The sequence below is a fragment of the Phoenix dactylifera genome, chromosome 11, assembly GCF_051530095.1.
Source record: "Phoenix dactylifera cultivar Ajwa chromosome 11, Ajwa_hap1_PhDact_Kaust_v1.1, whole genome shotgun sequence".
NCBI lineage: Eukaryota > Viridiplantae > Streptophyta > Magnoliopsida > Arecales > Arecaceae > Phoenix > Phoenix dactylifera.
Window position 1 is genome coordinate 6,798,794 of NC_143200.1, and position 15,772 is coordinate 6,814,565.

Here is a 15,772-nt window from a genome sequence, read left to right on the forward strand (position 1 = left end):
TTGAGCCCTGATTAACTTGTTGAGTCTAATTGTTATGGTAACTCTACTGCAAGCTGCATAATTTAGCCACCATATCATGTTTCAGGTTTTATAGTATTAACTGAGGGCAGTTTATCCTATTTAAAGTTCATTATGTCTGCTGTAGTTCTCAATATTTAAAATCCTTTATCATCTATATTAGTTCTCTAAATATGATGGGAATATAGTACTGGGCTCGTGAAGCTGGAAACCTATACAGTGAAGGGACTACCTGACTATAATTTTTATGCTATTGTTGATTAGATTTAGGGGAGAGAAGTGTGATAGAGGAATTTTATATCTGACTTTGAGGCACTAAAAACTTAAAAATTATTATTTTGTTCTCCCATCTCTCCCTTTCCCACTTTTCTTGAAGGTAATATGCATGACATCTACCAGAAACTAGTTGTGCATAGATTCATAAAAATCCCACTCAAAGAGAGTTTCCCTCATGGTTCCTCCTTAGAGTCCAATAATTTTATCATCCCTTTCCATAGAGGTTGAAATCTATAAGCAACAAAGTTCATTAGGGTGATTATTTAAATTGGAAAACTGAGAAATATAGCCACTTTAATAATGTTAGGATAATAAAGACTGATCATTAGATTTATTATGATTGGAAAAGGACTTGCATGATTATCAGATATGATGTATGTCATAAAAAAGGAAGTCTCTTTAGAAACTTATAGACGCTTCGAAGTCACCGTTGTGCAATCGGTGACTTTTTTCTCGATAATCCGAAAGTAAGCCAAAAAAATCATAAATATCAAGTGATTCTTGATCAATTTGGTAAACCATGTATAGTTTGGAGAATCATTTTGAAGGGGAAAAATCGTGAATAACTTAATAATTTTCTAGTAGTTTAGAAAATGCTATTACAAGGATTAAACATTAATATGATATGATATACATGCATTAACCGGCAATTCTCGTTAGTTTAAAATGATATTTAAAACTCTAGTGATTTAATCAGTTTACTCTACATTTAATCAAATAAATTTTGTATAAGAATTAAGATTTACTGGATCAATAAGTGCAACACACACCCGGTCATTTGGTCTAGGTAGAGCTTGGCTAACACATTTGAAACCCTTGAGCAAGAAAGATCTCACCCATCAATTTGCAATAGGAATAGCAGGAGATAGGATAGGAGATTGAAAGATATAAAATGAAGGTTTAAATTATGGCTGTTAAGTTTTATCTATTTTGAGCCGCTTCCATTATGTTACCTCTAAAACATTCATTTTTTTCACTTATACAATTTTTTAAAAATAAAAGACTATTTTGTTTGTACTTTTCTTAGATTTTTTTCTCCCTTTTACTTGGAAAAACAAAAAAAAATGTACAGCCTAAATTATATTAACTTATTTGGAAACAAATGCGATAGATTTTCATTTATATCTTCGTTATAACATTTAATAACGGTTACATAACTTCTGCAACTATCAATAACAGTCTCAGTTCATTTAGATTTTTTTTTTTTCTTTCTTAAGCTAGCCTAGCATTGATATTATCTGACCTGACCCAAACAGTGCCTCCCTTCGGTTGGAAGCCATGAATCACAAAACCGGCAGCCGCGTTGCCGAGCTGTTCTTCTCCGACTTTCCTTTGCGTCGAAGAATGGACGACGATAAGAACGGACGCGTCAGCGACGACTTTGTGGAAGCGACCGAGTCCGCAAGGACCGCAAGAAGGAAATTTCCGCCAAAGGGCGGACCAGCTCTGGTCTCTACGCCCGCCTTGGAAAACCCGAACTTTCTTCCAATTGCCGGCCATTGGAAAGATACCTGGTCAGTAAGGGAACTACGGAAATGCCACTCCTTTCATGGCCCTTATGCCCTGCCTAAGCTTCATTGCAGTAGGTTCTACAAATTACAAAAAAAAATATTAAGAAAAAATATATATATGTGATGGTTAAGTTAAACCTGAACCTCCAAAGGACCCGGACCTTAATGTAATTAGATCGGGGCAAGCATGATCGGTTGCTCCTATATGGTTGTGGATTATGATAGATTGATCCAATAGAAGTCTACATGAAAAAAATATATAATGGTTGATACCTCTAAATGCCTATTAATTGAATGAGCCGGCTTGTACTAATTTAGTTGAAATTTTTTATTTATAAGCTTGAGTATGATTTAGGATGTCGATTACAACCGTAGAACTAAGTTATACTTTTGATTAAGTGCGATACAACCAACATATATAAAATACCATCTCAATAGATATATAAGCTTGTAATGGTGAATTCTCGATGGTACGTGAAATTTATGGTATATAAGGAAATAGGCGAAGATCGCAACCATGATAGAAAAGTGATCAAATTTGTCTCTTCCGGAGAGATGGATATTCAGGATGGCAAGCAATCCATTAAACTCATACTCATCAAGGATTAGATCACAAATTCATTAACTAATTGAAACTATTTCATTTATGCAAATCATTAGCTTTTCTAGGAATAATGTAGCTCCTAATTATCATTTGATTGAATTAGAGATAGGTGATTTTACAAGGAGCAAAATTGGGTCCAATGCTCATGATGCCCAGATGACGCTGCAAGCATCGATGCCATTTGGAGGGATCATATCATCATATGCATCACATGGAGACATGACACATGTCCTGCATGCAGTGTTATTCAGCTACACCTTTTCCCATGTGTCACTCCATAACCCAAATCATACCCTCTCCCTCGTAATTTAGAAGAAGACTAGGGGCAATCCCCCAAATCCAAAGCCGCCACCATTCCCTCTTCGTTCCCAAAGTACTCCTTCTTCCTCTCCTTATATCTCTCTTTCCCCAATTTCCCCACACAGAGAAACCTTAATTCTAACCCTAGCATGGATCTGGAACCGGAGGAGCTCCAATTCTTGGGTCCCGTGGGGATCTACCATGAGGCGTCCAAGATCGTGCTCTCATGGCGACGTCTCTTCTCCCAGATCGCCCTCGCCCTCGTCCTCCCCCTCTCCATCCTCTACCTCGCTCACATCTACGTCACCCACCTCCTCTTCTCCAAGATCGACCGCAACGAGGACGCCCTCAACGATGCCCCTCCGGGATCCCCCTCCCAATCCGCCATCCTCTCCCGCCTCTCGTCCGAATGGTCCGCCTTCCTCCTCTTCAAGGCCGGCTACCTCCTTGCCCTCCTCGTCCTCTCCCTCCTCTCCACCTCCGCCGTCGTCTACTCCGTCGCCTCCATCTACACCGCCAAGGAGCTCTCCTTCTCCAAGGTCCTCTCCGTCGTCCCCAAGGTCTGGCGCCGCCTCATGGTCACCTTCCTTTGGGCCTTCCTCCTCCTCTTCACCTACAACATCGCCGCCGTCTTCGTCATCGTCCTCGCCGTCCTCTTCCTCGGCCCCGCCGCCGCCCTCCTCCTCCTCCTCTACGCCGCCGGCCTCGTCTGGATCAGCGTCGTCTGGCACGTCGCCAGCGTCATCTCCGTCCTCGAGGACGCCTGCGGCATCGAGGCGATGCGAAAGAGCCTGATCCTCATCAAGGGCAAGACCTGGACGGCAATCGCCATCTTCGTCCTGCTCTACGTCTCCTACCTGGGTGTGGAACTGGGTTTCAAATTCCTGGTCGTCGAGGGGTCTTACAAAAATCTTGGGGTGGGTTTCAGGGTCGGATCGGCGGTCCTGATGCTATCCTTCCTTTGCCTGGTTCTTCTCTTCGCCTTGGTGGCCCAAACCGTGGTTTATTTCGTGTGCAAATCCTACCACCACGAGAGCATCGATAAGTCGAGCCTGGCCGACCATCTCGAGGTGTATCTGGGCGAGTACGTCCCCCTCAAACCCAGGGACGTCCAACTGGAGCAGTTCCATGTTTGATTTGACCATATATCATACAATATGAGTTCAACAAATGAACGGTGGATGATGATGATACAATGTTGTAATAATAATCATAATTCATCATAGCTTCTATAGTTTAGATTTACGCCCAATTTTTTGTCGACTTGGACGAATACATCTACTTCTACTTCATCTCATACTAAGTAGATTTATTTATATATTTTGTATTTTTTTACATGACGTGCTATTAAAGAAGAAAGTCCTACAGAATCAAACAAAGCAGAGCATTTTTACAAGAAGAAGAGATTAAGGGAGAGAGAGAGGATGGACACTGGACATTTTTGCTATGGAGACTTGGTTGGTGTTCAGGATCTTCTTGATGTCATTTGCTATGTTCTGTGCATCCATGGAGATCCCGGCTAGTCCCCTCTGGGAGAGTCCAGCACAATAGAGCCCATTTTTGCCTTTCCAGTGGTTAGGAAACTTTTGATTGGGAAGCCCATCTTTGTTAAGTAGGTGGTTTTCATCCTGCAGTGCAGAAGTTGCATGCTGGGGCTAAACACGAGTGGATTGAGACAATGGGAGACTGTAACAAGTAATTGTGCAGGGGGTTTAGTACCTTACGCCATCTGTTTGCAGTGCTTTTGTAGCCTGTGGCAAAGATAATGCTGTCAAATAGTTGCAACCTACCATCAGAGAAGACCACCACATTACCTTTCACATTTGCAATTGTAGGGAAGACCTGTCAAACAGATTGAGAGAAATTCTAATCAGTTTAAGAAAAGGTTTCTTTCACAAAGAAAGGCAAGACTAGAAACTACTCTGAAAGGTTGAAGTCAATATAGAAAATATTATGTAGCTTCTATTTGGCTATTATTCTCTACAAATTAGAAACTCGCATACGTCTGAGAGGGCCGAGGCAGCCGACGGTGCGCGAGGGGCACTACAAATTAGAAACTCTATTTATTATGTGAATATTTTTTCCTTATACATTACTATAATACTATGGAAAGAGAAGAAAAAAAAGTAATTAAAATGAATAAATGTACCTGAATCTCCCGATCTCTAATCCTTTTCGCTGTCCCGACATCTATAACTGGGGACCTACCTGTGGCTGCCTTGAGATAAAATGGGCCCTTAATAGGCCTAACAATGCCATACTTGGACATATTCCCAAATATGAGCTTGCAGAGTATGACAACCAGAGCATCAACTAGAGATAATGGGAGATACTTCAAAACAGAACCATTGCCACATACACGATTTCTTTGGTCACCACATGAACCTACATGAATGTGAATTTCATAGCATTTATATGAGAAAATGATCACATAACGGTTCTCATCAGATTCATTGCATCATATAATTGTTCAGCAATTCAACTACCAGAATATCAGAGCATGTATTCAATCATGAGAAATGTAAGGATGGATAAGACCGCAGAGATCTTGAGATCGATAACTGATTGGAAGTTAATTAGCAAAGAAATTTGTGGATCAATACAAATCCTATGTGAATAGAAAGGTCTAGCTTGAATCTTATCCACTTAACTTTGGTTCAAACACAGTGGCAGCTTTTTGTGAAGTTGTAGTGGCTATTAAATGAAGGGAAATTCTTTTACCGCGCACCAAAAGTTTCTTGGGACACACTTGATTCTGATTTGGTAGCTCAAAGTGCAACCAGTTTCTTTGCACCGTATCAAATCCCACTAGCTAGTTGTTCTAATCCCTTCATGTCATGTGGCATAGAGAAGTTTACTCTTACTAAAACAATGTCTATTATAAGATCTTCATAATGATTCTTACAACCACTACATCCTTTGGACTTTCTAAACCTGTGAAACAATTTTGGTTTTTATAAGAGAGGGTTAGCGCCCGTTGCCAAGAGATTCAAGCATGTGGATTGGGGCCGTATTTGGTAACCTATCGCCCATCCCAAAGGTCACATGCGTTACAGTTCGCATATATTGCCCATGCGATTAAGGAAACCGCTTGTGATCATGGCTAAGATGTGCTAGCTAGAGAAAAAATTTGAAATTCGAAAGACTCCTTTGTTCTGGCCATATGGTAGACTTTGATTGGTTGATTAGGAGCATTGTGGCGAGCCCTGATTGGTCATTCTACCATGTTGGCTATAGTCAACTCCATGGTGTATCATATCTAACAATAGTTAATTATACTATTTTATTACTCTCAGGATACTTATTAGTTAACTATATCTCTACAACCACTCTAAACAAAATCTCCTAAAACCTTCCTACTTAGTCACTAGCCTATGTAAGCAATGAGGTTATTCCTATTTTGTCATCATACGGATGGAGTTGTCAATAGATGGAAATAAAGGCCGTGGCTAGCTCATCACTGAGAGTAGTGTAGTGGCCCCTAAAATCTAGATCATCTAAAGAACAAGATGACTTCCTAGATATAACTTACGTCCAAGATATAGAAAGAGAGATCAATATATTTACTGACTAAAAGTAAACCTTCTTTCTTTAATCAAAAGATACAACGTCCTTAAAGATATCTGGCACCGGCTGGGCCTACCACGGAGCTTAGAATTACGGTCTCGGTGACAACCAAGCTGGCAATGGCTTTTGGCTTGATGCAAAGCCTACGTACCCAGAAGCAAACTTTAGGCGCATGCATGCATGCTTAAGACGCTACAGCAATCTGTCATTTCTTGTAATAAACCTTGCTCACTTGAGCAATTAAAGAGTTGAATGGAATCAAAAATAAACATTCACTTAATGGTGCATTTGGATCCATAGAATTACACAGCATGGCTCCTTCTCAAGAATGGTGTTTGGTATCGAATGAACGTCGTTCAGGCAAGCCGGTGTCGCCAGGCCTGGTGGTCCAACCCCTACTATCAGCAACTTAGTTTCTACGATGTCCTTGTTGTTTGTCCTTGCTTCTCTCAGTGTTTCTTGTCTCTCCTCTCTTGTCTATCCTAGTTTATATCCTCACTATATTATATAATGGTTAAGGAAATATATTTCCTTTCGTTCTGCAGATATTTCATAAATTACATTCCAATAGATATGGAATTTAAGTTAATCCTTTAGATTCCTAGATTTTATTATGCACGGTTCGCGACTTCAATTCTGGATAGAAGATGACATCCACCAATTCAATTCACTATTTTATCCAACCTAATCCAAATCAACAAAAAAAATTGATTCACTATTTTATGTAGCAAAATTAATCAATTAGTTAAAAATAATGATGCAGAAAAAAATACATTCATTAGCAGGATGGGATCAGCTAGCTAGTCGCTGGTGGTAAAAACCACTCGTGCATGCGGTGATGGCGAGGCAACACGTCCAATAGTGGGTGATAATTAAGGATGGTACATGCATGTATGATGCATGCAGACCCTATCATCACTGAAAGCAGATATCATATGCCGACATAACACAGATGCTGACATGGCATTCTCAGAATAGTCTATTATTTTATCTGGCACAAGATTGGCAAAATATAATATGACCACAAGACAAAGGTAAGGGTGGTGGTATCGAAGGCAGTAAGGATAGTAGGAGAAGAAAAATCAGTCGATATGGAGGAGATGGTGGTGATGGTAGTAGTAACTATTAACCCTCCATAAAGATTGCTTTGGCTAAGTGTCAGAATCACTATTTTGATTAAATCTATATTAAAATATATAATAAAAAGTATTAAAAGTTTTTTGGCATTTGGATGGAGGGATAATTACAAGGAATAAATAAATGGAATAGACTGTATTCAATTTCACGATAATTTGAATTTTGTTACTTGGATAAAAAATAATAATTATAAGGCTATTCCATCAAAATAGTGGAATAGAATTGTATCTTGCAGGTCAACTTATATACCCACATGATGCTAGGTTCTTTTCTCCATCATATTTTGGCATTTAGTGGGGAATCATCAATTATTTCAAAAGCTACCTAAAAGACAATAAGAAAGAGCCTGAAAAAAAAAAAACAAGATTTACGTGCCGGGCTTCGAATTGAGATACATGCCATGGCACCAAAATTTGATAAGTCATAAGCAATCTCCATGCCAGAGTTCCCACCTCCAAGAACCAAAACCTTTTTGCCAGCGTAGCTCGACCCGGACTTGTAACAAGAAGAATGGATAATCGTCCCCAAGAAACTCTCCAATCCCTTAGTCTCTGGGATCAGTCCCTCAGCATTCTCACCAGTAGCTATAACTAAGAATCCAGTCATGTACACTTGAGATATGCACCAGTTTTGGTGTCATGAGCCATGACGCTCCATTGTTTGGCCTCAGCATCGAAGGAAGCTGACTCCACAAACTTACAGTAGATAGGATTTATATTGAATTGGCACACGTATTTGTCCAGGTACTGAATGAACTCATTCTTTGGGATGAAGGTTGGAGTGTTGGATGGGAATGGCGAGTGTGGCAGGCTGCAAAATTGCTTGGCCAAATGAATCTTGAGACGGTCATAAGTTCTCGACTTCCATAGAGTTGCACAAGATGGCTCCTTCTCAAGAATGATGTTCGGTATCGAATGAACATTGAGGCAAGCCGAAGTGGCCAAGCCTGATGGTCAGCACCTTAGTTTCTACGATGTCCATGCTGTTTCTCCTACTCTCTCTCAGTGTTTCTTGTCTCTCCTCTCTTGTCTCTCCAAGCTAGTTAATTTATATCCTCACTGCATATTATAATGGATAAGGAAATATATTTTCTTTCTTTCCGTAGACTTTTCATAAATTACATTCCAATACAGATGGAGATTCAGTTAATTCTTTACATTCCTAGATTTTATTATACATGGTTGGTGACTTCAATTCTGGATAGAAGATGACATCCACCAATTTAATTCACTATTTTATCCAGCCTGAACCAAATCAACAAAATAAATTGATTCACTATTTTAAGAAGGAAAATTAATCAAGTACTAAAAATAATAATGCAAGAAAAGATAGGTTCATTAGCAGGATAAGTCAGCTGGTTGTTGGTGATAAAATGACTTGTGCATGCGGTGATGGTGAAATAAGTATGGTGCGGACGTGTACAATGCATGCAGACCCTGTCATCACTTAACGCATACGCATATTGCATATGCCGACATAACGTAGATGCTGACATGGCATTCTTAGAATGATCCATTATTTTATTCTGGCACAAAAATGGCCGATTACTTTTAAAAATATAATATGAAGGAAATAAAGGTGGCGGGGGAAGAAAGATCAGCCGATATGGGGAAGATGGTGATGATGATCGATGTTAGTGGTAGCTATTAAGCCTTCAAGAAGATTACTTTTGGCTAAGAGTCGGAATCACTATTTCGATCGAATCTATATTAAAATATATAAATATTAAATACTTCTTAAATAAAATATATAATAAAAAGTATTAAAAAAAATTTGGCATTTGGATGCAGGGATAATTACAAGGAATGAATGAATGGAATAAAGTGCATCCGGTTTTACGATAATTTGAATTTTGTTACTAGGATAAAAAAATTAAGTATAAGGCTATTACATCAAAATAATGGAATGGAATTTTATCTTGGAGGTCTACTTATATACCACATGATGCAAGGCTCTATTCTCCATCCTATTTTGGCATTTAGTGGGGAATCACCGATTATTTCAAACAATAACAATATACTACAGGGTAAGTCATAAGCCAATAATAAAAAAACAAACAAGATTTATGTATCGGGCTTCGAATTGAGATGCATGTCATGGCACCCAAATTTGATAAGTCATAAGTAGGGTTGAAAATGGATTGAATTATATCCGACCATATCCGCTTCCATATCCGATTCGGATAAGATTCAAATACTATTTTTTTGGTCCGATCGGATTCGGATAGTCTGTTAAAAAATCTTTCAAATACAGATATGAATGCGGATACACCTGATTTTTTTAGATTCGGATCCAAATTCAAATATTCGTATAAAAAAAGTAAATGAAAAGAAGAAATTTATTTTAAGTTAAATCAGAGAACCAATTAAGTGGTTAACCAAATCCAAACTAAAAGAAATCTAGATATCAAATGGCCATCACTTAAGATAACAATCTGAATACGGAATACCCGATTTGAATAAAATATTTTGAACCACCTGCATGCCCGAAAAGTTCAAACTTCTTGTTCGTCTATTTCATCTCTCTTTCCTCTTCACCGTTTTCAAGCAACTAGGACCATGAAGATCCCATCCACATTCTAGTTTCTATCTGGCAATTGCCAACCAACAACAATCATGAGACGCCTTGGAAGTATCATAAATTCTATCTACTTTGGTGACAAGCAACCTTGAGTTGTATATCCTTTATGAAATTATTAGTTTTTATTATGGATAAATGCTTGTCAAAATTATTTTTTTAATCAATCTTTCTTTTATGATCACGTCTTCATTGCTAGATTTCATCATTGAATTTTGCTCGAATTTGATTAATATCCAAAAAAGTATCCAATTTATATCCCTATTCGGATAAAAAAATATGGATATGTTTAATATCTGATTCGTATCCATATCCATTTATAACAAATATGGATATGCTTAATATCTAATTTATATCTATATCCGTTTATAACAAATATCGATATTAATTTTGACATTCATTTAATATCTGTATCTGTATATGTATTTGTTGAAAAATATGGATACAGATATGGATACATCAATATCTGATTAGTATCTGATACGTTTTCAGACCTAGTCATAAGCAATCTCCATGCTAGAGTTCCCACTTTCGACAACCAAAACCCTTTTGCCGGTGTAGCTCGACTCGGACTTGTAACAAGAAGAATAGATAATTGTCCATCAGAAAATCTCCAATCCTTTAGGGCTCGTTTGGTTCGTGGGAAGCATTTTCCCTCCTAGAAATATGATTCTTAGGAAAAAGATTTCCAGGAAGAGAATGCTTGGGAATGTACTTTTGGCATGTTTGGTTAAACATGGAAAAGTGACAGATTGTCAGAGTGCTTATGTTTGGTTGACCATCCACTTTCCTGGAAAAATTATGTGTAATTCTTATTATACCCTTAATAAAAATTAGGTCTTTAATGCCTCTTTAATGCTGAACGGCCTTTTTGGAAAAAAATAAAGGGGGAGTGATTCCCGCCTTATGGAAAAGTAAGTAACTTTTTCATGTTTCTCATGGGAAAGACTTTTTCATGAAATGTGGGAATCATATTTCCATGGAAATACAACTTTTCCATCTCTCTCTTTTGAAAACTCCAACCACTACAAAAAGAAGAAGCAAAGCTGACTCTTAAATGCCGACGCTAGGGAAAAGCATTGGCAAATTTCGCTGTCGCGCCAACTTTTGCCGACGCTTCTAATGGGCGTCGGCAATTTAAAAGAATCAACGACGCTTAAAAGCGTCGTCATAGTCCTCAATTCCAAATGACGTTGGGAAGCGTGGGAACTGGTTCTAAGGCGACGGTTATAAGCGTCGGACTAACACGACGCGTATAAGCGTCGTCGAAGGCGAGCACACCACCCTAACCCAGCGACCGACCCCGATCGAGCCCTCATTCTGCCCTTATTTCTCCTCTCCGGCACTGCTCGAGCTTCCATGTTGCTCCTCTCCGGCGCTGCCCTAGCTTTCTTCTTGCTCCTCTCCGGTGCTATCATCACTTCCGTCTTGCTTCTCTCCGGTGCCGGCCGTCCGACTCCAACCTCCTCTCCTCCTCCCTCCTCTCCGGCGCCGATCGACCGACTCCAACCCTTCCGCCCAAGGTATTTTTCTCCTCCTCCCTCCGCTCCCTCCTTCTCGCTTGTTCTCCTCCTTCTCCGCCTCCTCTTGTTCGTGTGTTTGTTGGTGTTTCTTCCAAATTTTACTGATTCTCTTGCTTGGCCTCCGCCCGAGGATCTCCTCCTCCTTCCTCCTCTTCGGTGTCGTCCGAGCAGCCCTCAAGCCTCGATCGAGCGGTATCCCTCCCGTACGGAGACCGGCGTCGACCGACCGGCCTGAAGCAATGAGGTACTGTTCTTTTTATCTGATTTTTAATTTGTTTTCAACGAATTTTTTATCTATTGTAGAAAATAACAACAACACCTGATAATTTGATGAAATCTTTTACTAAACCTTTTTAGATGTCCTCCATAATCAATACAGTCTTACCCTATGCTACTCGTTAAACAATATAACAATGTACTCCTAAAAGATGCAATCTCTTTATCTTTCTACAGATTTGGTCTGCTCCAAGAAAGATTATGTAATGGATTCCAAATTATCATAGAGCACAATCATAAAAGTGCTTCCAATCTAATGTTGTTTCTTATTTAATATGTCAGAAATACAGAATTCCAGTCTTGCCGAGCAGAACTTTCCCGGTGTAGTCCACATAAAACATTAATTGGACAGAATGTGCAATGTTTAACTCTTGGTTAACGGACCAAAAGGGATACTGGAGTCATAAGAGGACCTCGATAAAAGCACTGAAATAACAATCATCACATGGACACTTCATCACACTGGAGGGTATCATCAATATTGTGAAGTGTGAACATGCTTTGAAATCAGAAAAATGGTTTTAATCATGATGAGAGCACAAAAGTGCGATCTACATGCTGCTTAAATTAGTATTACTGCTAACATATAATGACAAATTCACTGGTTTAATATTATATTTTTGTTTGGCACAGGTCATTATAAATTAAAGTTTAAATGCGCATTTGGTACGGATTGCGCAGGCCCAATCCTACCATGACCTGGTCAGGCACATTTGCCCTCGGGCGACTTCCCATATTCAGCGATCCAGCCCATGCATATCAGCCCATCTCTTGTCCGCATGCACCTTCCATGGATCAGCATCCACATCCCATTCTCACCGTCCGTGTGCTAGCCATTCCACGGTTCATCATCAGCATCACGTTTTCAACAAGTTGTGATGTCCCAGCATTCGTGCCGTCCATCGGATCATCTTCCAAATCAGCATCTTCTTCTTCAGCCTTCAATCCCAAAGCCTCCCCATCAAGCCGCATCATCCTCTATTTCTTGCCATCGCAGCCGTCCGTCAATCCCACAGCCAGCTCTCGGAGACCCGATCCATCGATCACGCATCCGTCTCCTCCGCGATGCAGATCAGCTTCCCCTTGAAGCCAGCAGCACCTCGCCTCCTCCGCACTCCCAGCAATTTCTAGATCACGCGATGAATGCCAAGCTTTCCGCATCTCATCTCGTGCGTCCGCCCCATTCTTCTTCTTCTGCGATCCATCCCAGCATCCGTGCAACTCCTTCCATTTCCAGCGCCCCAGCGAAGTCGCGAGAGTCTTTCCGGATTCCCTCCATGCTCCCAGCGTCTTCCGTCCGTTCCAAGCCGCATCCAAGGATCCAGCCGTCTCAGCCCGGATGACCGCCTCTTCCGCATCCATCCCAAGCATCTGCAATCAGCCGTGCCGTGTGTTCCTCCCAACGATCCCGCGGCGCCTCTCATCCGGAGCCATCCCCTTCCATTTCTAACCATCAAGGAGCCCATGATCCAGCCATTCTCCCACGGATTGACGCCCTCCACCCCATCCGTCCGCAATCTGCCCTCCAGCATCACGCCCCGGAATCAGCAGCCCGTGATCCATTCTCCCTTCCCAAATGAGCATCCCGGACGGTCCTCTCCACGCAATCGATCCATCATTGGCTTCAAGGTGGAGGCGATCTATATAAAGAGGAGGAGAGGCCATCGGCAAGAGGGAGGGAGGGAAGCTTTGGTTCAAAAGAAAAACAGGGGAGCTCTGTTTTCCGAGAAGAAGGAAGAAAAAAAATATATTTTTTATTTTATTTTGAGTGTTCCACCGAGAGGATTACTTGTTCCTTGTTTTCATTTTTTTCTCACTTTTGTAAGCATTTTTCTTTTTATGAAATCTATTAAATTTTCTTTTATGCAATCCATGTTATAGGTCTTATTTAATTTCTTTTTTTATGCAATCTATTAATTTTTCTTTTATGCAATCCGTATCTAAGTTTCATTTTAATTTCTACAATTTATTTTATGCATTCTAGAATTCTTATTTTCATTGCAAAAGCTTTCTTTCTTTCCTTTGTTTATTTTTGAATGGAAAACTAGCTCTGATTGGTTTGAGATGAATCAAATATCCTCAAGAAATTATTTTTAAAAAGAAAAAAAATATAAATATTTCTATAAATCTTAATGGAATTTCTAGTCTTTATTTGTGTGCTCCAATCGCCTCCCTGTGGATCGACCTTCTACAACCACTATTCATTGAGTAGAGGATGGTAAGAGTAGCATAAAAATCTTTGTTTGTTGGTTAAGACTTTGACAACGACACCCTTTTTAAGTCATCCTCAGGTCTACGAAAATAGCCGACACAAATCACAAATTGCTGGTGTGATGCTTTTGATAAGTATTCTGGCAGATGCTTAACTCACTAACATGGTTATTTCTACTGGAAGTCATGTTTCATCCAGAACTATAACTCTCATTTATCCTTTTGCATGTAGCTCTTTTCTATATAGCTTTGCTTGCAGCAGTTCTGCAGCGCTTCCCGATAAGTTTTTCCCAGGTCTGGACGAACTTACTATCTTGTGCATTTTTTATTCCTTGATATCAATTCTGCAAATGCAGCGACTCTCTCTGATTCTATGTTTGGCTTTTCCAGCATACGGCCTAACAGAAATAACTATCACAATAGTCATTTCTTGCAATCACAATAGTCACAATAGAGGTAAATGATGCCTAATCACAACAGTCAAGAACACAGATGGCCAATGACTTTGAAAGTTCAAATCAACTAGCTGTTGCTAGATCTGAACATGCTCTTTTCTTGCAATGCCATTCAGATAATTAGTAAGCAGCTTCTGATCCATTATCATGTTAGTCACCTGCATCAGAATGTTGTGTTATCTGAGCTGAAGAAATTCGGGTGAGAGTTTCAGTTTGTTGGCTTCAGCTTCTTTCATCACTCTGGAAAGCATGTGAACAATATTTTCATCTTTGTAAGAATGTTCAGCATACATAATTTTACAGTCATGTTAGATTCTGCACCATAACTTTTAACTGTCATGTTAGAAAACCCATTTTGCCTTAGAAGAAAGATTTACACAAAATTTTGTGTTTACCTTAGTTGTTTCTCTTAGAACGGGTCTTTTGGATGGAATCATACAGGAGACTTTTCTTATAGGACAAATAAGTAAAAAAAAAAAAGCAGATGAGATCAAAATATAATGTTGCTTGAATGTAACCTTAAACAAAGTAAACATCATAGTGTTGAAGTACCAAGGGCCTGCTTGGTAATGTCAATTCATCTATGTTTAGTGTTGATTTATTAAACCCCTGTTTCTTTCCTGTCTGTTTTACTATTTGAGAGACATTAATATGTTCACTTTCTCATGGTTCTCCTATGGGAAAGCTTTCTTTCCTGATTAGCGTTAAAGAAATATTGTTATGAATAGATATTCATAGTATGGATGGAAGAGACCCATTGTATAAAGGAATGAATTCTTGTATTCCGTTGAAACTTGCTGACAGAGTACATCTAGAAGATGTGGTAAAGTATGGGTTGATTCTTTAATCTGTTTGTGTAGATGGTTGGTATCAGCCACTTGAGTGATGGATTGGTATCATTCAGTATTGTCTGAACTTTATCTTCTTTGTTGAGATGTCCTAATTTTGTTTATCTTTTTTTTTATAAACTGCAGTTCAATCGGTATTCTAATAGAATGGACAAAAGTTGGATAAAAAAGTTAAGATCCAGTACCGAATATTTGGATGGAGTTCAGAATTTCATTAAGTTTGCTTTTGAGAAATCTAATATGAACGGAAAGATTTTATGTCTATGTCAAAAATGTGTAAACGGTTTTGCTCTTGATCCAAAAATTTTTGAAGAACATTTGGTGTGGAATAGTTTTCTAAAGGGTTGTACTGAATGGGTACTTCATGGAGAGTTCACACCTTCATGTAACCAACCCTTCTATCTAGAGCACACCTTCAATTTTGGAACCAATGACACGGAACAAAATTCTGTAGAAGAAGATGATATAA

The 15,772-nt window shown here is 39.4% G+C and overlaps 1 protein-coding gene and 1 pseudogene across 1 annotated transcript; one reads left to right on the forward strand and one right to left on the reverse strand.

Annotated features, from left to right (window-relative positions):
- Positions 1–2,698: 2,698 nt before the first annotated feature.
- LOC103723786 (uncharacterized) lies at positions 2,699–3,946 on the forward strand. The gene has a single exon (XM_008814819.6). The coding sequence runs from the start codon at positions 2,859–2,861 to the stop codon at positions 3,843–3,845; it is 987 nt and encodes a 328-aa protein (XP_008813041.2). The 5' UTR covers positions 2,699–2,858; the 3' UTR covers positions 3,846–3,946.
- Positions 3,947–4,056: 110 nt separating this feature from the next.
- On the reverse strand, positions 4,057–12,761 carry LOC103723791 (putative indole-3-pyruvate monooxygenase YUCCA10; annotated as a pseudogene).
- Between the last annotated feature and the right edge of the window lie 3,011 nt (positions 12,762–15,772).